The sequence below is a fragment of the Trachypithecus francoisi genome, unplaced genomic scaffold (assembly GCF_009764315.1).
Source record: "Trachypithecus francoisi isolate TF-2019V2 unplaced genomic scaffold, Tfra_2.0 Lachesis_group8, whole genome shotgun sequence".
Classification (NCBI taxonomy): Eukaryota; Metazoa; Chordata; class Mammalia; order Primates; family Cercopithecidae; genus Trachypithecus; species Trachypithecus francoisi.
This window is the reverse complement of record NW_022681473.1, coordinates 96,970,319-96,995,456: the sequence shown is the minus strand read 5'-3', so window position 1 is coordinate 96,995,456 and position 25,138 is coordinate 96,970,319. Positions and strand designations below refer to the sequence as shown.

General features: G+C 37.7%; 1 protein-coding gene across 1 annotated transcript in view; it reads left to right on the top strand.

Annotated features, from left to right (window-relative positions):
* The window catches only part of GUCY1A2 (guanylate cyclase 1 soluble subunit alpha 2), a 327,273-nt gene that overhangs the window by 209,374 nt on the left and 92,761 nt on the right, over positions 1-25,138 (top strand). Inside the window, exon 5 of the mRNA XM_033205254.1 lies at positions 2,692-3,177. Within this exon, the coding sequence (XP_033061145.1) occupies positions 2,692-3,177 (486 nt within the window). The remainder of the gene's footprint in view (positions 1-2,691; positions 3,178-25,138) is intronic.

The following is a 25,138-nucleotide window of genomic DNA, read 5'->3' as shown; positions in this document are numbered from 1 at the left end:
GCTTCTCTTCTATGAATTATTTTTCTGTAGTGTAGGCAATCAGCAACTTTTTCTTCTTTCAGGGTCTGTATATGTAGAGATTTCAGAAAACAAACTAATGGCCACATATAAATCAAGGACATATTTACTGTTTTATATTTTTGAGACAGGAATGTGAACTGTTCAATTCAAACTTTTATAAATTAATCTTTAAAATGTATTATATATAGGCAACAATATATATTAATTTATGCATGCATATGTACACTGATTCCATATTTAAAATTAAGATGGAGATGATAAAGGCAAAAGAGAATAAGGTTTAGTTGTGATGGTAAATGTTAAAGTTGATACTTAAAAAGAAGAGAGAAGAAAAAGAAAACAGGAACCAATGGAAAAAAATGAGAGAGTGAGGTCCAAGCGATGAAGAAGAGAGACCAGCAGAAGGAGAAACAAACACCAAATGAAGAGTGAAAAAAGTGCAACTCCAGGAAGCAAGAGCGAAGAAAGAAGAAAGCAAGAGGGAGAAGAAAAAAGAAGTAATTGGAAAGAAATGTGAAGACAGAGAGAGAGAGACTACATAGAAGTTTAAATATATGAGTATCAGATGTTGTCATTGCCGTTTAAAAATATGATTAACTCTTTTAAGCTTATCAAGTTTTTTGCGCTTATGTCAATCTTAAAAAAATGGATATAATAATTTTTAGGCTGGGCGTGGTGGCTCACGCCTGTAATCCCAGCACTTTGGGAGGCCGAGGCGGGCGGATCACGAGGTCAGGAGATCGAGACCATCCTGGCCAACACGGTGAAACCCCGTCTCTACTAAAAATACAAAAACTAGCCGGGCGCGGTGGCGGGCGCCTGTAGTCCCAGCTACTCAGGAGGCTGAGGCAGGAGAATGGTGTAAACCCAGGAGGCAGAGCTTCCAGTGAGCCGAGATCGCGCCACTGCACTCCAGCCTGGGTGACAGAGCGAGACTCTGTCTCAAAATAATAGTAATAATAATAATAATAATTTTTAAACTATGGGATTGTACATTGTGTGTATCTTCCTTACCATGCCCTTAAGATCCTATTAACAAGAAAGTATGTATTATTAACGACACTCCTCCCCCCAAAAACATGCAAAACATATACAAAACAATCTGTAAATATTTTACAGGACAATTATTTTCTTTTTACTCAAACCATAGCCTGCAGTATTTTGAGAGCCTATTTGAGGTGGTGAATTTAGAATGTCTTCCTCCCCCTATTCTCTGGCCCAGTATAGATTTGGTTCTCCACCATACTGTGGTATGTTTGAAAAGGGGAACCATATTTTATCTTTCTATCCTTATCATCCAGAGCAGAGCATTATTAGTAAACAGAAAATAATAAATATTTTAGTGAATAAATGAGAGTAATATAAATAAAAGGATGAAATACTGAACTTTAGCAGAAATTTTACATAAGGTAAAGTGAGCAGTTAATTCCATAAAAATCATAACATCAAGCAAGATTCCATTTTATTTTCTTATATAATTAAGATCTTGGTGAATGGTACAAGGGAGCAAAGTAAAAATATTAACGGACTTAAAAATCCAAATCCCTACAGTTTATTACATGTTTGTTCAGTGCCACCAGTTTTTATCAACTAGCTTAACTATGTAGCTATAAAGAAGACAGGAAAATACACGTATTGAGCACATTCTGTGTGATAGTGGAACATAGATGAAACTGATGCACAGTCCCAATTGGTCGACTTTTAGCCTATTCTTTCTAAGTAATTGCAACTAGCTTCTTCTCCAGGTGTTCTTAGTTTCACCTTAGTCCAATCTAAATAGCTATAGTTGTAGCCATACCCCACCTTCACCTTCCTTTTCTACTGGTGCTCATTGTTCGTGCCCTCTGAAGGTGTTCGTTAGGCTACCGGGTGTAAGCTTGTGTTCGCTGTTTCCCGTTAAATCTCAGTTCCCTAAATTCTCCAGTGAAAGGGCATAGAAAAGAGGAATAGATTTAAATTATTGTACCCTCAGATTCTTTATCATATGACCCAAATTCCTTCAGTATTATAATTATTATTTTTCATTTATTTTTAGCTTATATGAACATGCTAGTTGAGTGATATTTTCTGATAATGTTAGCTTAATGATATCTAGTTTATATTTTTATCTTTAAGAATAAGAGGGCTGTCCACTAATCTAACCAGCGCAATAACTAGGACATTTTCAAAGTACTATAATGGTTGAGAAATGATTTACATAAGGCCAAACAATTACTTTGATTCATTTTAACCTCCTGGATTTATTTTCTGAAAGGGGTATTATTTTAATGACAGTTAAATATAGTTATTTTGACAGATGGATTTACCATAATTTTATTATTATTTAGCAAGCTGAAAGCTTTTGAATTGGCTCATAAACCAGTTTCATGATGTACCTGAGAGTATCATCTTAAATAAAAAATGTTTTCCTGATTCACTTTTCACTGATCTCACTTTCCATTTCATTATTGTCTTTAGAAAGTAGCTGAGTGAGATATAAAACAATTGTTTATCTTCAGAACCATGAATTTTAAACTGGCTGACAATCAGATTTAAATTTGCTTATATGGATGCAGTAACTGAGTATTGCTAATAAAACATTTTTTTCTTTCTATTCATCAGATAATATATTAAATTTTGTGAACCTACTATGTGAAGAGTACTGATCAAAATTCCATGTTAATTTCACAGGTGATGGAAGTCAAAGGACAAATGATCCATGTTCCAGAGTCAAATTCCATTTTATTTTTGGGCTCTCCATGTGTGGACAAGTTGGATGAACTCATGGGCCGAGGGCTACATCTCTCAGACATCCCTATCCATGATGCCACCCGAGATGTCATTTTGGTTGGTGAGCAGGCAAAGGCCCAAGATGGCTTGAAGAAAAGGATGGATAAATTAAAGGCAACTTTAGAAAGAACTCACCAGGCCCTGGAAGAAGAGAAAAAGAAGACAGTGGATCTTCTATATTCTATTTTCCCTGGCGATGTAGCCCAGCAATTGTGGCAAGGGCAGCAAGTACAGGCCAGAAAGTTTGATGATGTCACCATGCTCTTTTCAGACATTGTTGGCTTCACAGCCATATGTGCCCAGTGTACTCCCATGCAAGTAATCAGCATGCTGAATGAACTGTACACCAGATTTGACCACCAGTGTGGATTTTTGGATATTTATAAGGTAAGGGAGTTTAGTTACTTACATATAAATGTTAATAGTAACTTGTCATCTTAAATTGATTTTTTAACTTAATACTAAATAATTGACAACTCTTTAATTTAGAAATCTTTATAGAGAATACAGGTGTTTCTTCTTTATGAGTAAACTTTCAATATGAGTTGATTTGTATTGACATAGATAACTGTGAAGAATCGTGATATTGCTCAGTAAGGAAAAATTCTGTATAGCTACTTCTCTACGTTTATTTTTATTAAAAAATTAAACTTGTTGAATTTTAGGCAACTTTTTACCACAGAATTATTCTTGCTTAGAAAATAGGATTCCAATATAAACTAAGAATTTTATTTTTACAGTTAAAAAGAAATAGCAAGTTAAAATATGCATTGTATTATCAAATATGGCTAATCAGTATTTTGTACTGCATTATTAACTGAGATCTCTATAATTCTTTAAAAAAAAGACCTATATATAAATACTCCAGCTATTGCTCAAATGACTAATGGGTTTTTGAGGAAGTACCTTAATTTTCCAAGCTACATAATAGAAAAACTTCCAAAATTGGTGCCAACCACCATTTGTTGGTTTGATTTGGTGAATTCTTTATTTCTTATTAAGATCATAGCAATATTTTGAGCCATTTAGCTCCATATCTACCTAATTGATAACTCTACAACTTTACCTAGAATCTTACGTGGATTGCATAATTGTTTCAATAGCAATTAAAAATTTAGCAAATAGTTCATGGTTTAAAATAGCACTATGTATATTTTCTAGAAAATACACTAGAATGTTTATGAAGATTACAAATCAGGCTGGTCAAATAGAAGTTTTCTAATTTATATCCCTCCTGATGCATTTCTCCCAATGTAATTTTTTAATCCTATACAGGACCAATATCTCTTTATTTGTCTTTCCTTCTCTGGCCAAACCATTATTGCTATGGATTTAGCATATATTGTATTTCCAGTCTGGATTTCCCAAACTCAACCTCCCTAATCCTGAATAAGCAGCCAAAGCAGCCCTATACACCTATCCTAGATACATATACTTACTAGCTGAGATGGTTAATATTGAGTGTCAACTTCATTGGATTGAAGGATAAGAAATATTGTTCCTGGGTGTGTCTATGAGGGTGTTGCCAAAGGAGATTAACACTTGAGTCAGTGGACTGGGAGAGGCAGACCTACCCTCAATTCAGGTGGGTACCATCTAATCAGCTGCCACCGTGAGTAGGATAAAAGCAGGCAGAGGAATGTGGAAGGACTAAACTGGACTGAGTCTTCTGGCCTCCATCTTTCTCCTGTGCTAGGTGCTTTCTGCCCTCAAACATTGGACTCCAAGTTCTTTAGCTTTTGGACTCTTGTATATTATCAGATAAGAAAACTGAGTTTTGGAAAGGTTAAATCCAGATAACATGGCTCATAAGTCAGATTTGGACTGAGACTTGTCTGATTCTAAAGCCTATAGTTTTTGTACAATTTAGGCTGTGATCTAGACAAAGATCAAATGACAGAGACCAAGTAGAAACTGTTTAAAAACAATGTTACAGAATCAGTAACTGTAGTTATACTGTCAAGTTGGAGATTCTCCCATCTGCCATCTTTTCTCTTTGTTAGAAACCAGCCGGCACCTCTGTCTTCATTCCTCCTATGGAAAGTAGCATACCAAAAGAAGTATTGTGGGAGCAGTGGTCCCAGGTGCAGGCAATAAGAGGTATATTTTTAAAACAGTGAAATGGAATAAAAGTTGATCTGGTTTTAAAAATCACCTTGCCCAGGTAACTCTAAAAATGTTAGTGATGGCCGGACGCGGTGGCTCACACCTGTAATCCCAGCACTTTGGGAGGCCAAGGTGGGTGGATCACTTGAGGTCAGGAGTTCAAGACCAACCTGGCCAACCTGGTGAAACCCTGTTTCTACTAAAAATACAAAAATTAGCCAGGGATGGTGGTGGACACCTGTCATCCCAGCTAGTCGGGAGGCGGAGGCAGGAGAATTGATTGAACCCAGGAGGTAGAGGTTGCAGTGAGCCGAGATCTTGCCACTACACTCCAGCCTGGGCAACAGAGTGAGACTCCATCTGAAAAAAAAAATGTTAGTGATAAAATACTTTTCTCTGTTAGAGTAAAGGTAGAGGGAGTATTCCCATCACAGCTTTCAAGTGTGGTTTGCAAATGTCCATGGCATTAAACATTGTCAGGTTTAGATTGGGAAGAAGTCCACAGTAAGACAAGATAGTGCAACCAGGAAATACCAGGACCAAAATTCTATTACATTAGGGAATCTGATGTTGAAAATCTGAAAAACAACAACACAAAGTTCATATTGGCAAAGGAATGCAAGTATTATAAGTCTAGCTGGAAAAGCAGAGTTCAGGCCAATTAGCAAAGTAGGAGGAAATCCAGGAAAACTCTTAGGGAACACAAGACCTTGGGACTGGGCCCAAGGGGTCTAGATGACAGGAACTGGAAACCAGGTGGCATGTCTAGATAGAAAGTATAAATACGGGTATCAGTACAAACTTTGATAAAGAAGCAGAGTCTTTTCCCTGGACAGAATTAAGCTTAGAATCAGAGGGTACATAGGACAGATCTACAGTGTTAAAGGGGAACTGAATATGGCAACCTCATCAAAGGATATAGAGATGTCCACTGAGCTTTTAAATACTAAAACAGGATTAGAATCACTGAGATACTAGAGTTAGGCGGTTGGTTATATCCCTCCTTGAAAATGCAGAAAATGTGCTTGGGGACTCTCTTGGAATTAATACAGTGTGAAAATTACTAGATACATTGAATTCTTCTAAAAGTCCTTTAAGGCCAATGAAAACACTGTGTTAACTTTATAAATTGCAAACTCCATGAATACCAATTAAAGGGGTCAGAAAAGCCATTAAGATCATGTACATTGCATTTAATTTATGCCAGCATATTATTATGCTCTAGTCTTCTATTAACTGTAGACTCCTGTTAACTGTAATTCCTTAACCACTTTGTGGGAAAAAAAATCTAGACATTCTGTCTTAATACATTTTGTGCTGTCATAATAGAATACCTGAGACTGGGTTATTTATAAAGAACAGAAATTTAATCTCTCACAGTTCTTAAGTCTGGGAAGTTCAAGATGAAGGTGCTGGCATCTGGTGTGGGTCTCCTTGCTATATCCCAACATGGATGAATGCAAAGGGCAAGAGAAAGCAGAGTGAACCTATTCCTACAAGCTCTTCAAATAGTGGCTCCCTCTTCATGACCTCCCATTAGGTCCCACCCTCAATACTTTTGTATTGGGGATCAAGAATTTTGAGGAACACATTCAAACCATGGCACCTTCTAAAAATAAATACAAAATGCAAAAGTTAATAGTGATAAACATCCATGATAGAGATGCTTGTACATAAGCTTACATATAAGTGATCAGTGTTCGCTTTTGAGTGTGCATGTTAATATCCCAGGGAAACTGACAGTCAGGCAAGCCCTTTTAGTCCGGGTATCTCGGTGAAGACTGCCGAGGCTTTGTACTGATAATACTCACAGCACCTGAATTTGTACATTGGCTAAGGAGCTATAGCAGACATAAATCCCCATCTTTAACCTCCTTTGTAAAAGCTGAAAACAGATGTTTCTGACATAGAGTTTTAGGGCTACACAACTTTATGCCTCAAGAATTTTGATTTGTCTTGCCACTTGATGCGAAGCTACTTCACTGGACCTTAAGCCAGATTTTAGAAAATGCAACAGATTCTCAAGGATATCGCTTCAGCATGAATTAGATTTCACAGAAAAATGAAATGCTTCACTTCCACCTTGTTTTGTTGTAAAACAGAAAGCCTTTTAAAGTACTTAGGTACTTAAGTTATTGTTGGAATTTTATAAATATGTATATGCCATTTTACTTCATTTGCAGCGTGAAATGCCAGTTCCATTTAGTAAAGAGTAACTGCTTCATTTTCCCCCAAATTTACATATTTTCTCTTTTAATGATCAGTGCACACACTTTTAAAATTGAGCATTGTTTAAGATTTATGTTAGTTCTCTTCAGTAGTCTCCATCAACATCAACATCATTTGCTTTTGCTGATATTTTGTTGGAAACAAGGCAATAATGTTTTTTAGTAAGTTAGGAAATAAGAATGTCTTAAGTCAAAAATTTATTCAACTCATTCATTCACTCAATAAACATTTATAACTCACTTGATAAGGAGCCATGACTTCCATAGAACCTTTAAAATGTTATGGAAATTAGAATGTATTTTTAGAACAATTTTAGTGAATAGAAAAGAACTCATTTATATGCTTTAGGAAGTAAGGTGAAAGTCACAGATAAGCATTCTGTTCTGATAGCTTTCTATGGGGGGAGTTATATTGTCAGTTTCAAAATACCATAATGCTGTAAAAATTACCTGAAGAGGGTTTAACCTCATTTATATGTTTGCCTTTGGCGAGCACTTTAGTTGGAGATAAGGAAGAGGCAAGGGTAAGATACGTTTCTTTCAATTCATTCAGCCGAGGCTGTGGAATCCCAGTGCTATCTTGAGTGCACTAGTTGGAGTTCTCGTCTTTCCACCTTTCATAGCTTATTTAATCTCTCTGCCTCAGTTTTATCATCTGTAAATAAGAGACTAATTTTATCACTTTATAGTTTTATTTAGTGAGCTTTTAAATGAGATTTATGTAAAGTGCTTAGAACAGTGTCTGCTTCATGGTAGTAAATGTACATACTATTCAAACAGGTATATCTGGTCCCATATGGGAAGCGTGTGTGTCTGTGTGAGTGTGTGTGTTGTACATGTGCAGGCATTTTTATGTATGTAAACATTATGTATCCAACGCTTACTAGAAATAGATAAAATGCTTATTTATTTGAATTTATTCTTTTAGGTTATTAGAATTGCACTGTATGCCAAAGACTGTGAAGGAAGGGTAGAGAGAAATAAAAGATAAGGAGGGAAGGAGATAAATAGCTTTTCGAAATGCATTATTTGTGTCATCTTCATGGGGCCTCAAAGATTCTTAAAGATGGTTCCAGGTGCATACTCTGAATTACAATGTGGAATTTATAACGATGACGGTTTTCTTAAAGCCATAATGACTTGTGGGTTGTCTGTGACCAATACTATGAAACTGAACGCCAAATGTCTATTTTTTATATTCTAATATGATAGCCTGAATTATTTTTCTTCTATATTCAGAGAACATTTCTTTTAGTGTTGTGGCATATTCTGAAGACAGTTAGAAGGCTAAAATACTTTCAATTGCTAAGCAGAAGTTAATATTAATGAAGTGTCTTGCTGAATTTTTCAAAGTGTTTTGGGGTTATTTTTGTCCCTATTGATATTTAATTTCTAAAGAGTGGTGGCAACTGCAAAGAGATTGATGTTTTTGATTTTTACAAGCAGTATGAACTGAATATTTGTGACCCCCCCCCCAAAATTCATATGTTGAAGCCCTACTTAATGTGATAATATTTAGAGGTGGAGTATTTTGGAGTTAAGTAAGTTTAGATGAGGTCTTGAATGTGGGGTCGTCAATGATGGAATTAGAATCATTATAAGAAAAAGAGACTTGAGCTTGCTGTCTCTCCTCTTTGTGAGGACGCAGTAAGAAGGCAGCCACCTGTAAGCTAGGAAGAGAGCCCTCACCTGGGAAGTGAATTGGTTGGCATCTTGATCTTGGACTTTCCGGCCTCCAGAACTATGAGGAATAAATTCCTGTTGTTTAAGCCACCCAGTCTATGGTATTTTGGTATAGCAGCCTGAGCAGACTGAAATCCCAAGAGAAGGCATATCACTTCTACAGGCAGTGTGGATATTTCTTCATGATATAAGTCTCTAGTAAGTTCTCTTAGTAGATTAATCCATGTTGCCAGGATTTCCTATTTCTAATAAGAATAAATGCTACCCCATGATGCAAATGAAAGATTTTCATTAGCTTTATAGAGTTAATTGTGTTATTACACAGTATTTCTCTTTTGTATATCAAGAAACTGTAAAGAAGTTAAGCTCTAAGCTCAAACTGCTCATTTATTTTTGCCACTAACCGTTTCAGCAGAACAGCATGAATAACTTGCTTTTAGTTTGTACATAGGGTGAGTTTACTAAAATGGAAATTGATTTTCTAGGCAGGACCACTATCTCACTTATCTCATAGGATAGCCTTAATGCAATGTGCAAATCTCACTGAATTGAGGTGTTTCTGTTACCTTTTTTAAACAAACATTTAATTAATGCTTTTATGTAACAGAAATGCTGTACTTCTCCCACTATTTATCATTTAATAACAGTGATTTCAAAAGTGAAAATTTCTGAAAGCGAAATGAAACTAATAGAATTCACATTTACTGAATCCAAACTGTGTTCCAGTCTCAGTGTTAAGTGCTTAAATTGTGATATTTCACTTATTTTCCAGAACAATCCTGTGGAATAGGTGTTACAATGTCCCTTTTGTCTTTTTAAATTTTTTATTTCAATGTTTGTGGGTATATAGTAGGTGTATGTATTTATGGAGTATGTGAGATGTTTTGATACAGGCATGCAATGTGTGATAATCACATCATGGAAAATGGGGTACCCATTCCCTCAAGTATTTACTTTTTGTGTTACAAACGATCCAGTTAGACCCTCTTAAAATGTACAATTAAATTATTATGATTGCTCTGTTGTGCTATCAAATACTAAGTGTCCCTTTTGAAGATGAGTTTACTAAATTGCAGATGTTACTTGAATTTAGTTCTGATTTAGTTAAAAGCTCGTATTTTAGAAAGCAATGGTTTAAACCATTCATATGTCAGATAGCTAGTGTTTCCAATTACCTAGATGCAGAACCAGGAAAAAAAATTGTTCTGGCACTTAAATACTATAGGTTAGTGCAAAAGTAATTGTGGGTTTTGCCATTACTTTTAATACATAAAATGAAATCTTTATTTATTTATAAATTGGTATGATCTCTCCAGAAACTTTGACAAATTACCAGAGTTCATCTTTTTAAAATGAAAACAATAGTATGTCACACGACTGTTCTGAGGCTGAAAAGAACCATCAGCCAAAGGTCCTTATTACAAACATGAGGCCCTCAATGTAGTAATTAGAGGATGAGCATGACTTTGTAAATTGCAATTTGAATTCTAGCCTAGAGGTAAAAATATAACTAGGTTTCCTTTTTTAAGGTATTCAACAAATGTGCACTATTTTTGAATATGTGTTGAATATCATAAACACTTGTTCTCTTTGGCTCCTGGAGGTTAAAGAGGATCTTTGTACAAAAGTTAAAAGAATAATTTCAGCACAGAAGATCCCTATGAAAATCCATGTTCCTAACAATGAAATAGACTGGCTGAAGCATATGCTTTGATCACAGGAGTGATACACCACAACCTTTTGATGGGGCAGGTGGGAACAGCTCTCAGTAGGTCCCCTGATTCTATGAGATTCTCAGATTCTAAATTCTTAGTGTTGGAGCTGTATGTAGTTTGCTAGGAAAATGTTTTCAAACTGCAAATCAATGCTGCTGCCTCCCTATTAATAAGTAAAAACCCATGGCAAGTTTTAAATGATTTGTGTTTATTTTTGCAAACATCTTTTAAAGTAGAAAGGTGAGAATTTAACTCTGTCATCTTAAATTTGGGTTAAAATGGATATAAATAAGTTTTGATGCATTTTTCAAGCTTTGAAATGGGTAACATGGCTTTCAAGTTGGAAAAATATAAGAAATCACTTGAAGCAAAATCCCTGTGAGACTGCTGATCTAGCTGTATGTGTTGGGGTGGAGGGCGTGCACATGTACATGCATATGTGCATATGTGTTGGAGTCTATGAAAGCTGTCTATTAAGATAATGCTGTTCTTAAGATTGTCCAAAGCATTTTTTAATGTTATATTTTCCTATGGTAGTCAAAGTTTAATATTGGATTAATGTTATATTTTCCTATGGTAGTCAAAGTTTAATATTGGATAGCTCTTTTATGCTGTCATCAAAGGGCAACTTTGTGCCTCTTTTTCCCTTACCAAATTCCATAATTAGTGTCACTGCCTCATATCCAATGGGGCATGTTTCAGTCCTCTGCTTAATAGAAAGTCCTTTGACCATCAGAGAGAGCCCAGAATGAGGACTGTTGTAGTTGCCTATGACAGTGCAATGGCAGCTAAATGTAGGGGAAAGGGTATTGAAGATAAAGTCTGAAAACCTGATTTTAATTATATCTTTGTCACCTAATTGAGTAAGTCACATAACTGCTCTGTGTTCAGCTTCTGCATCTATAAAATGGGAGCAGTATTAGAGGTCTCACGTATTTGTTGCAGTTGACACAAAAAACTTGTTCAGCAAATGATTATTGTTTGGAATTTGTCTATTCATAATTCAAAATCATGATATGTATGTGGAAAATTGTTGTAAACTGATCAACAGTAGCAGCAATTGACTCCATCTGGAGTTATTCATATGACAGAAGACCAAGATCAGAGAGAATGTCTTGAGGAATTTGCTATAAAAGAAGGGACAGGGACTGATACTGGCTGAATGCTTAATATGTGCCAGGTACCATGCTAAATTTTTAATGTATGTTTATTCATTAATTTCATTTTCAATAATTATTGATCACATACTGTGTTTAAGGACTAATCTAGGCATTGGGTAATAACACTATTGAGATATTTATTTTATTCGATTTGGATTTTATTTATTGGATTTTATGTATTTGTTTATCCAGCTATTTTGAGTTATATTAATAATTAAATAAAACTGTATAAATTTAAGGTTTACAATATGACAGTTTGATATATGTATAGATTGTGCAATGATTATCACAATCAAATTAATATATAGTTGATCTATTATCAGACATAATTATCCTTTGTGTGTGTTTGTGTGTGTGTATAGTGAGGACACTTTGAGATCTACTCTCAGCAGAAATACAGCATTATTAAATATAGTCGGCATGCTATATGGTAGATCCCCAGAACGTAGTCACCTTATAACTGAAAAATTCTGCCATTTGATTAACATCTTCCCATTTCTTCCACCCTCACCCCTTGGCAACCACCATTCTACTCTCTATTCATATGAGAAACACAGAGAGTTATTTAGATTCTACTTATAAGTGAGATCATACAGTATTTGTCTTTCTGTGTCTGGCTTATTTCACTTAGCATAATGTCCTCTGGATTCACCCACAAATGGCAGAATTTTGTTCTTTATTATGGCTGAATAATATTTCATTACATATATCTGTGTATGTGTATGTATGTGTGTATATGTGTCACATTTTCTTTATTCATTCATCTGTTGATAGACACAGGTTGATTTCACATCTTGGCTATTTTGAATAATGCTGCAGTGAACATGGAAGTGCAGATATCTCTTCAATATCCTGATTTCATTTCCTTCGGATATGTATCCAGAAGTGGGGTTGATGAAAATTATAGTTTTGCTTTTAATATTTTAGGAATCTCCATTGTGTTTTCCATAATAGCTGTACCAATTTACACCCTCAAAAACTGTGTACAAACGTTCCCTTTTCTCCATACCCTCATCAGCATTTGTTATCTCAGATTTTTGATAATCATCATTCTAACAGGTGTGAGGTGATATCTCATTGTGGCTTTAATTTGCACTTCCCTTATGATTACTAATTTTGAGCCCTTTCATATACCTGTTGGTCATTTTTGTGTATTCTCTTGAAACTGTTTATTCAGGTCCTTTGTTCATTTTTTAATTGGGCTGTTTGGTGTTTTTGCTACCACATTGTATGAGTTCTTTGAATATTTTGGCTATTAACCCCTCACCAGACATGTGGTTTGCAAATATTTTCTCCCCTTCTGTAGGTTACCTTTTTCATTATGTTGATTCCTTTTTTTTTTTTGCTATGCAGAATATTTTTAGTTTGATGTAATCTCATTTGCTTATTTTTGCTTTTGGTGACTGTGTTGGTGTATCCAAAAAACTCATTGCTAAGGCCAGTGTCACAGAGGTTTGTCCTTATGTTTTTAGCTAAGAGTTTTAGTTTTGGGACTTACATTTGCGTCTTTATTACATTTTGAGTTGATTTTTCTGTATGTCATAAGAGAAGGATCTAATTTCATTTCCCCAACCCAATCTAGCTTCCCAACCAATTTATTGAAGAGAAAATTCTTCTTTCATTGTGTTTTCTTGGTGTCCTTGTAAAAGATTGTGTAGATTTAGTTCTGGGATCTCATTCTGTGTCATTGGCTTATGTGTCTGTTTTTATGCCAACACCGTACCATTTTCATTACAATTCCGTAGTGATTAGCTTGAAATCAGTAAATCTGATGGCTCCAGCTTTGTTCTTCATTCTCAAGATTATTTTGGATATTGCAGTTATATATGAATTTTAGGATTATTTTTTCTATTTCTGTGAAAAATGCCATTGGAATTTTGATAGGGATTGCATTGAATCTGTGGTCACTCTGGGTTTTATGGACATTTTTACAATATTATTTTTTCCATTCCATGAACAGATATTCTTCCACTGATGTGTCTTCTTTGATTTCTTTAATCAATATATTAGTTTTCAATGTACAGATCATTCACATCGTTGATTAATTTTAAGTAGTTTATTCTTTTTGTTGCTACTTTAAGTGGGATTGTTTTCTTAATTCCTTTTTCAATACTATGTTGGATAGGCAAGAGAGGGCATCCTCGTCTTGTGCTGGTTTTCAAGAATGCTTCCAGCTTTTGCCCATTGGTTATGATGTTGGCTTTGGGCTTGTCATTTGTGGTGCTTATTATTTTGAGGTATGTTCCTTCAATATCTATTTTATTGGGAGTTTTTAACATGAATGGATGTTGAATTTTATTGAAAGTCTTTTTCTGCATCTATTGAGATAATCATGTGGTTTTTTTCTTCAGTTCTGTTTCTGTGATGAATCACATTTATTGATTTGCATATATTGAATCAATCTTGAAACCCAGGGATAATGCCTACTTGATGATAGTGGGTAATTAATATATATATTTTTTTCCTGAGATGGAGTCTCACTCTGTTGCCCAGGCGGGAGTGCAATGGCGCGATCTCAGCTCACTCCAACCTCTGCCTCCTGGGTTCAAGTGATTGTTCTGATTCAGCCTCCCGAGGAGCTGGGATTACATGCGCCTGCCACCGCGCCTGGCTAATTTTTGTATTTTTAGTAGAGATGGGGTTTCACTGTGTTGGCCAAGCTGCTCTCGAACTCCTGACCTCGTGATCTGTCTGCCTTGGCCTCTCAAAGTGCTGGGATTACAGATGTGAGCCACTGCGCCTGACTGATAGTGGGTAAGCTTTTTGATTTGTTGCTGGGTTCAGTTTGCCAGTGTTTTGTTGAAGATTTTTGCCTCAGTGTTCATCAAGGATGCTGGCCCTAAAAGTTTTTTTCTTTTTTTTGTTGTATCTATGCCAGGTTTTGGTATCAGGATGATGCTGCCCTTACGGAATGAGTTAGGGAGGAGTCCCTCCTCAATTTTTTGGAATAGTTTTAGTAGGAATGGTACCAGCTCTTCTGGTATGAAATATAAATGAGTTCAGTATAAGATATATAAAAAACAAATTTTATTGGTGTTCTGAAGGAATCAAATATATTATTCTACTGAGAACTGGAGATACTTTCAGAAAAGATATGGCACAAAAGGTGGACTTGTAAGCATGTGACAAATTTGACTTCTGGAAGAGGGACTGGGGAGGCTTTTTTGTAAATCTATATTTATTCTGAGAAAATAAAAGATAGTAATTCCGTAGATATATAAAAATTGTAGGATTTATGGGTTAAGATGGTCTCCTTTAAAACATGAATTATTGAGGGGTGGATCAAGATGGCACAACAGAAGTTTCCACTGATTGTCTCCTTCACAGGGACACCACATTCAGCAGCCATCTGCACGCGTGCGTGCACAAACACACGCCAATAGCTTCGTAAGAACCAAAAACAGGTGGATACTCACAGTATCTGATTTAAACTTCATATCGCTGAAAGAGACACTGAAGAGTGCAGGAAAGACAGTCCTCAACTGTTGACACTACACCTTCCCAATCCCCCCCTGTAGTAGCTGCAAAGCATGGAGAAATTTGTGTACTTGAGACTGCAGTGATTGTGAGACTTTGCATTGAACTCAGTGCTGTCCTGTCACAGCAGAAAGCAAAACCAGGCTGAACTCAGCTGACACCCTTACACAGAGGGAGCATTTAGACCAGCACTAGGCAGAGGGGAATCACACATGCCGGCGGTCAGAACTTGAGTTCTGCCAAACCTTGCCACCATGGACTAAAGTGCTCTGGGGTCTTAAACAGACTTGAAAGTCAGTCCAGGCCACAAGTACTGCAAGTTTTAGTGCTGAGCTGGGCCTGGAGCCAGTGGACTTGTGGGAGACACAACTTATTGAGATACCAACTTGGGCAGCTAAGGGAATGCTTGCAGCACCCCTCCCTCAGCCCCAGGCAGTGCAACTTACATCTCCAAAAGAGACTTCTTCCTTTCACTTAAGGAGAAGAGAGGGAAAAGTAAAGAGGGCTTTGTCTTGCATTTTGGATACCAGCTCAGCCACAGCAGGATAGGGCACTGGTCAGAGTCATGAGGCCCCCATTCCAGGCACTAGTTCCCAGACATTTCTAGATGCACCATGTGCCACAAGGGAGCCTATTGTATTGAAGGGAAGGATCCAATCCTAGCTGGACCCATCACCTAAAGAGCCCTTGGGCCCTGAATAACCACCAGCGGTACCCAGCTACTATTCTGTGGGCCTTGAGCAAGACTCTAAGATGCACTGGCTTCAAGTGAGACTCAACAATCCCCATTGTGGAGGCTATAGTGAGCGACTTCATCTGGTTGAGAAAAGCAGAGGGGAAAGTAAAAGGGCCTTTGTCTTACACCTTAGGTACCAGCTCAGCCCCAGTGAGGTAGAATAATAAGTAGGCCATTGATTCAAGGCTTGTTCTTGAATAGCATTTCTGGACCTGCCATGGGCCAGAGGGAAGCCCACTGCCCTGAAGGATAAGTCCCAGGCCTGGCAGCATTCACACAAGCTGACTGAAGAGCGCCTGGGCCTTAAGTGAACATCAGCAGTAGTCTGTCCAATGTCCCTGTGGGCCTGTGTTGGTGGCCACAGGGTGAGGCTCCTCTGCCTGTGGAAAGGGGAGGGAGGAGTAGGAAGGTGTCTCATGGTTTCAGGGCCAGCTCAACCACACTAGAATAGAAAACCCAGGTAGACTTCCAAATTTTTTAATTCCAATCCTTAGCTCTCAGATGGCATCTCTGGACCTCCCTGGGCCTTGGGGTAACTCACTGCAATGAAGCAAAGGACACAAGCCTGGCTAACTTTGCCACCTGCTGCCGTTAGAGCCCAGGGGCCTTAAGAAAACAAAGGCAGTAGCCAGGTAGTGGTTACAGCAGGTCTTAAGCAAGACCCAGTGTTGTATTGGCTTTAGGTCTGACCGAGCACTGTCCCAGTGTTGGTGGCCACAGGGTTGTTTGTGTCCCTCTATCCCAAGCCCTGGGTGGCTCAGCACAGACAGAGAGACTCCCATTGTTTGAGAGAAAGTAAGGAAAGAGAAAAAAGAGTCTCTGCCTGGTAATCCAGGTAATGATTCTGGGTCTTATCCAAGACCACCAAGGTGGTGCCTCTATGAGTGTGCAAAAACCACAGCATTACTGGGCTTGGGTGACCCCTAATGCAGAGCTAATGCACGTGGCGTTAGATCTAGGGCTTAGATCACAACACCCAAGTCCTTTCAAATGCCTGGAAAGCTTTCCCAAGAAGGACAAGTACAAACAAGCCCAAACTGTGAAGACGGCAATAAATTCTGAATTCTTCATGCACAGACACAGGTGAACATGTACTAGCATCAAGATCATCCAGGGAAACGTGACTTCACCAAATGAACTAAATAAAACACCAGAGACTAATCCTGGAGAAACAGAAATATGTGACCTTTCAGAGAACTGAAAATTCCTGTTTTGAAGAAACTAAGAAAACTAAGATAACACAGAGAAGAATTCAGAATTCTATCAGGCACATTTAACAAAGAAATTGAAATAATTAAAAAACCTCAAGCAGAAACTCTAAAGTTGAAAAATGCAGTTGACATACTGAAGAATGCATCAGTCTCTTTAATAGCAGAATTGATCAAGCAGAAGAAAGAACTAGTGAGCTTGAAGACAAGCTATTTGAAAATACACAGTCAGAGGAATAAAATTAAATACCTGGGAATGAACTTGACCAAATAAGTGGAAGAGCTCTACAATGAAAGGTATACAACATTGATTCAAGAAATTGAAGAAGACATAAAAAATGGAAATATATTTCATGTTCATGGATTGGAAGAATCAATATTGTTAAAATGTCTATACTACCCAAAGCAAACTACAGATTCAGTGCAATTCCTGTCAAAATACCAATGACATTCTTCACAGAAATATAAAACATAACCTTAAAATATATACGGAATCACAAAAGACCCAGAATAGCTAAAACTATACAGCAAAAAGAACAATACACATTACCTGACTTCAAATTATAATACAGAGCTATAGTAACCAAAATAATGTGGTACTGGCATAAAGACAGGCACATTGACCAGTGGAACAGAACAGAGAACCCATAATATAGCCATATATCTACAGTTAACTCATTTTTGACAAAGGTGCCAAGAACATACATTTGGGAAAGGACAGTCTCTTCAATAAATGATGCTGGGAAAACTGGATATGCATATGCAGAAGAAAGAAACTAGACCACTATGTCTTACCATATAGAAAAATCAAATTAAAATGGATTAAAGACTTAAATCTAAGACTTCAAATGATGAAACCACTAAAAGAAAACATCAGGGAAACTCTTCAGGACATTGGAGTGGGCAAAGATTTCTTGAGTAACATCCACAAGCACAGGGAATGAAAGTGAAAACGGACAAATGGGATCACATCAAGTTAAAAATCTTCTGCACAGCAAAGGAAACAATTAACAAAGTGAAGAGATAACCCACAGAATGGGAGAAAATATTTGCAAACTACCCATCTAACAAGAGATTAATAACCAGAATATATAAGGAGCTCAAACAACTCAATAGGAAAAAAAAAATCTAATAATCTGATTTTAAAATGGACAAAAGGTCTGAGTAGATATTTCTCACAAGAAGAGAAATGGCAAACAGGTATATGAAAAAGTGCTTAATATCTTTGATCATCAGAGAAATGCAAATCAACAGTACAATACAATAGCATCTCACCTCAGTTAAAGTGGCTTTTATCCCAAGAGACAGGCAATAATAAATACTGGAGAAAATCTGGAGCAAAGGGAACCCTTGTACATTGTTGGTGGGAATGTAAATTAGTACAACCAATATGGAGAACAGTTTGTAGGTTCCTCAGAAAATTAAAAATAGAGCTAACCTACAACCCAGCAATCCTACTCCTAGGTATATGTCCAAAAGAAGGGAAATAAGTATATGGAAGAGAGACCTGCACGCCCATGTTTATTGTAGTACCATTCACAGTAGCCAAGATTTGGAAGAAACCTAAGTGTCCATTAACAGATAAATGAATAAAGAAAATGTGGTATATATACACAATGGGGTACTATTCAGCCATAAAAAGAATGAGATCCTGTCATTTGCAATAAGATGGATGGACCTGGAAGTCATTATTAATTGAAACAAGCCAGGCACAGAAAGACAAACTTCCTTCTTTCTCTCTTTCCTTCTGTTTCCTTCCTTCCTTCCCTTCCTTCCTTCCCTCCCTCCCTTTTTCTTTCTCTCTCTCTCTCCTCTCTCCCTTTCTATCTCCCTTTCTCTTTCTTCTTTCTTGCTGATTTTATACAAAGGGCTGGCATTTCTGATTGTTCTTTTTTCAGGCTTAATCCTTACTTTAATAAAGTTTTCAAGCAGAAAAAAAAAAGACAAACTTCCCACATTCTCACTTGTGGAAGCTAAAATATAAAAAATTGAATTCATGGAGAGAGACAGCAGAAGGGTGGTTACTAGACACTGGGGAGGGTAGTAGGGTCGACATAGGAAAGTTGGGATGGTTAATGGGCACAAAAAAAGAGAAAGAATGAATAAGACCTAGTATTTGCTGGCACAACAGGATGACTATAGTAAAAAAATATTTTAATTGTACGTTTAAAAATAACTGAGGATAATTATATATTTTATATATGTAATCTATACTGTATATCCACAATTAAAAATAAAAAATAAAAAAGAAACCGCCACACAAAAAAATACTAAAAAATGAATTCTTATTTTCACTTGATATGCTAAATTGGGTCACAGGATTTACTTCTGTGACATCAATTAACATTATTTAGCACTCCTTATGTGTTTATTCAAAATATAGCAGACATTTGCCATTCTCTGGGGATATATTTAAAGTTCTTGTATCAGAAATTCTTGAAAAATAATAGACTCAATATTATTTTATAAAGAGTGAGTGGATGAGGTAGAGCAATAACTTTGAATATTAATATGGTGGTGGGAGGTACAGAAAGTTTGCAAAGAAGATTGAGTTATCCATTTTGATTGGGACATGGAGTAAATTACAGTGGTTGAGGTGGATGAACCTGGGAAACTGGAGCCCTGTTGTTGAAGATCTTACAGGACTATCAGAAATAAATTTAGAATTGCCCACATCTAACAATGATTTAGAATGAAATTTTGACTGGATATTTTAATGTATTTCTCTTTCCTAACATGCTTCAGTATTCAGTATCCTTTATGATAAACAACCTGGGAGGTAGAATCAGTATTTTCCACACGATGGAGATTCCTGTGCAGGAACTGGAAGGCACATTGAAAGACCTACTGAGAGTTTTATCAGGAGGAGAGCTTTCTGTGATAGGCAGTCATCTGGAATCCATTTTCCTTCATTTGGGAGTAGTTCCCAGGCCAAATCACTGTTCTATTTATATCCATGACCTCCTTTTCAACACTGTACCAGCTGAGCACTGTAGAGACATCCTTAAAAGCAGCCGTATTTGGGTCAAAAATCTCAACTAAAATGAGTGTAAGTAGACAGATTTTTTTTTTTTTTTAAAGAAAGAATGAAGAGGGTCTTTTTAAAAGTAGCCTTGTCAGTAAATCCTTAAACTTGTTTCCATTTGAATTGCTAAATCATTATGTACAATGAGCTTGGGTGTGTTTAATTGAGCCCACCAAACTTTCTTTGGATCATTGAATGCCTACTGTGCTAGATTCTCAGCATGTGTGGTGTGTATGCATGTGCATGTGCACATTTGGACTGGTCGTTGTAGTCTGCACTTTCAACAAACAAGGAAATATCTGGAAAAGTTTATTACCCCTATGGATAGAGTGGAATACAGAGGAGTACATGGGAATAGCTGGGATCAGGTTAGAAGTGCTTTTCTCCTTTCTGAAAGCCACTGCTCTTTTAAAAAAAAAAAAAAAAGGTGAATATCCAGGTGAATATTATACTATTTTTAACTCACTTCATATACAGAAGTCTTCAGCCTTTGGGAATCACATAAAACAACTGAAGCTTGTGAATGCAGATAGCTGGACCTTATATCCATATTTTGATTCAGGAAATCCAAGTGGAGCCTGGGAATCTAATTTTTAACAAATACCTTCTAGGTGATTCTTATGCAGGTTGTCCTGAATTTTGCAACTGAAAACTTGATTAAGGGCCAGTTCTGACCCTAAAATGTAGAAATTGGATGCAATTTAAAGCATTTACTAGAACTCTTATGGGCATCCTGATACTATACTCAGGTCCAGGGATATAAAGTTAAGTAAATATATAGTAGGCAGAGAGGAGTATAAACACACACACAGATTAACATACTGTGAGAGTGATTGATAGAAATTTGTCCATCATCAGGTATGGTTGTAAGAAAGTTACACATCCCTCCTTGCCAAACAAAAAGGAAGAAAATTACGGATCCAGAAATCAGGAAAGAAAACTTGAAAATACTGAGGGTGGAGTCCTGAGATAGACTTTGCCTAGTTTGCAGTTTTGTTTGGGATGTGTCCTAAAAAAGTCATGTACTCAGTGAAGTGGAAATGGTTTTTCTTCTCCTTTTGCATCTTCTCCTTTAAAAGTAATTTGTGCATCCAGGAGCCTTTCAGGGGCCTTTAGAAAGAGTAAATAAGCCTAGTTTCAATCCATCCTCTCTGTTAGGGTCTCTGAGAATCAGGCTTTGAATTTAAAGCTGTACTGGAGAAAAAAGCTATCCACATCTAAAAATGATGGTGGGCTTTAGGAGCAGATGACCTGTTATTTCCCTGCGCCTATGCAAGGATGGGTACCTGTGTACACAGATTCTTCTCTCTGAAGTGCCACTGTAGGTTAATGACAGTACCCACTGAGGACTTTCAGTTATTCATATGACAGATAGTAATGTCCATAGAAAGTTCGAGGTATTATGAAGTTACTTTAATGACTCTTTATTACACCTCAGTTCTGTAGATATTACCCATGACTTCACATGGGGAACAAGTACAGAGCTCCAGCCTCTACAACGTTAATTTCATTAATATGCAAAAATTATTGCTAGAATATTAACCTTTAGCATCATAAAATAAGATCCTATAATGCAGATCTTCATATTGAATGACTACAAGATTACTTACAGAAATTCAAAAGAACATCTTAATAACTTTCCTTTTTGGTAATCACATTTATAGGGAAGGATAAAATTAAAATGTGGAGGTAGATTCACAATATAATGTCTGATTAAAATGCATATGCTTATGCCCAGCTGCCAAAGAGGTAGAGGCTGTTTCTTTGTTCCCTCTGGGAGGTGGAGCCTCTTCTTCCTCATTGTTTATCTCTTGTTCTGGGACCAGGGGCACTCCCTCCTCTAGAGCTAGAAACCAGAGGTATGGCAATTTTCAGGTCACCCCACCCTGCCAGTCATTGCCTGTGATGACTTAGTTTTCTACTGGCACCACTGGGCTTGGTGAGCATCCTGCTTTCAGGAAGGAGTGCCCTCTCAACCCCCATAAATATTGGGAGAATAACCTACAGGGTTGTGACTGGGACTCAGGCAATAGCTGGTAGGGTGAGTTTGCTAAAAAAGTGATAACTGAGGAGTGTGCCATTTTCTCAATAGCAGCAGGAGAAATGAGGAAAGCAGAGGAGGTGGTGGGTAAAAAGAAGGTGGAGAGGTGCTGGTGGAGGAAGAAATGTAGGTTGAAGAAGAGTTGATGAAGTGATATCCCTGTAGAGAAGAGAGGAAATGATGAAGGAAAATAAAGTGACAGAGATAAAGGAGGAGGCAAAGCCCTGGCCTCTGAATGCCAGGGACTTTCTGAAGGCTGCAGCTGGAGACAGTACATGCACAGGCTAACAGGGCCTTCCTCCAGCTGGAGCCCAAGTTTGGGTGGATACGGTGACACTGAGATGAGACCACAGATTCATCAAAGAAAATAGACTCACCTTCTGAGATGCCGCCTTTTGAAACCACCCCCACCCAAAGGTCATGCATAGGGGCTAAGATGCAGATTTGCTGAGGGCCATCTCAATTAAGAGGTAAAAAGAGTTCAGACATCTAAGGACATGCTACATGTTCAAATTCTTTTTTTGAACAAACCTCTACTTCAGAAACAAGGTAATCATTAAACAATATGGGGTCAGATCCTCTGGACAAGTGGCATTTCCTTTCACTCCAGTCACATGGCAAGAATCCCATGCCCCAGCCCTGTAGGAGCAGGATATCAACTGTAGGTTCTTCACCTGGTCCTCAGACTACAGACTTCCAGAACCTGATAAGATTGCTGTTATTTTTAAAGGGATCTCTAGCCCAACTCCTGAAATACCAACTGTTATGTGGAGGAAAAGCCAGGTTACCTTCAGCAGGGCAGCCCATGGAGATACTCAGGCTGTTCTGGTATCAGTGTAACTAACTCCTACTTTTGGAAGTTGCCCCTGCTCCAGATCATCTGCCATCTATTGTTGGACCTGTGCTTGGCCAACAGTGATATCTGTGTGCTGACCTCCTTGCATCTTGGTTCTGGACTTTTAGTGCTCCCAACTTCAAGAATGTGGCTTCTATGAACATGCCCATCACTTTAAGCCAGGAAAATGATGAAAACCGCATTCTTTCATCTACATGGCTTGAACCCTTGTCTGTGTCAGGGCCTTCCTGTCTCTTTTTGATGTGGATCTTTATGAGTTATCTTCAAAGACGGTCAGTGTATCTTAAAGAACTGCAACCTCAGGAACAACGAAAGACTGGGTTCAAGGCTGGTGGCAAGCTGCTTATCTTCGAGTATGTCCAGTGAGTATTCCATGGACCTGATACCTTTGCTTGACCACAATCACACAGATTTTCATCTTTGGTTAGGAGTTCACTTCAGCCACCCTATTATCTGGCAAAACAGGGACATAAACAGTGGCAAGTTGCTGTGTATGTCTGAAGTGAAGGACAAAAAGTAGAGAGCCTCTTAATCTACCCCAAGACCATAGTTTTTCCTACTCTTCTGTTACTAGTAAGTATCTATGAAGGCCGGGGCCATAGTTTTGTGTGTGTGTGTTTCCTGGCCAGCCTTTTGAATATTCTTATGCAGACTGCCACTGACCTCATTGTTCAGTTTCTAGTCACCAAGGACCTCCACAACTGCTGTGGACTCAGGCTCTTGGCCAACCATTGGAGAAGCCATCTACTATGCCCCATCCTCCCTGTCACCCAGGAACCACACCAAATGTCAGCTGATTGGGCTGGCAGGTATGGCCCAGTTCTCTCAGCAAGGGAAATATGGCATCCTTTCTAAGAACCAAGCATTCTTGGTGACAGCCAATAAGACCATGAAGAATATGGGACATTTACCAGTCCCCTTTCACCCACCTGAGCATGATGAGATGTCCGGGTGCTCTGTGAGATACTAGGAGGGAAAAGAAGGCGTTTCTCATCTTTAAAGTTTATCTATATCTGTCTGCCTACATCTCATTCCAATATCTCTTCTCTCCTTGTCTCTTTTTAAGGAACTAGAGCCCCCTAGAACACAAAATGGCTGGAAAGCAGACTTTCTAATTTGCTGCTTCTCTTGATTGTATTCAGGGAAGATTGTTCAGTAATGTAGATTACCAGAGCGCTCTGACCCTCTGCTCTTATGCCCCATAGAAAATTCGAAGAGGGACAGATCTAGGAATGTGGGATTGAAGGACTGAGGTGGTCATGAGTCCCATGGAACAGGGATGGTTAATTGCCTAATTGTGTACATTGTTCTTTTGGCTAATCTTATCCTCAATACCGACCCCCCACCCCCACTCCTTTCTTCCATCTGTGCACAAATATCCAAGAAATTCCCAGATATTTCTTGAGTATTAACCTAGAAGGCAAGGAGAAAAATGTTATGGTAATGAAATTCTATTAGTAACTAAAAGAAATTCTTTTAAATGATCTAAAACTAAAATAAACAAACTAGGTAAATGGGATGGACGCAGGGGCTCATGCCTGTAATCCCAGCACTTTGAGAGGCTAAGGTGGGCAAATATCTTGAGTCCAGGAGTTCAAGACTAGCCTGGGCAACATAGCGTAACCCTGTCTCTAAAAAATTTTTTAAAAAATAGCCAGGCATGGTGACATGTGCCTGTAGTCCCAGCTACATGGGAGGCTGAGGTGGGAGGACTGCTTGACCCCGGGATGGAGAGGTTGCAGAGAGCCCAGATCATGCCACTGTACTCCAGTCTGGGTGGCAGAGTGAGACCCTGTCTTAAAAATCAAACAAAAAGCAAGGTGAATGCATAGCTCTAATATATTTATTTATACCACCTTTATTTCTGGAATAATGTAAGGATTTTGATTCTAAAGTTTTGAGAAAATATAAATGGAGATAGGCAAATTCTTTAAAGTTTTATAAAAGCAGCTATAGTAATATGTAAGGGAGCAGTTGTATATATTTTTAGTACTTAAGCCTCCTCTTCTATGTTTAGAAAATAATGTAAGTTTTTTCAGACATTTGCATAAGCATTATCTTTTCCCCATCTCCATGCTTAGTTTAGCCATCTTTATTCTTATCCAGTGCCATT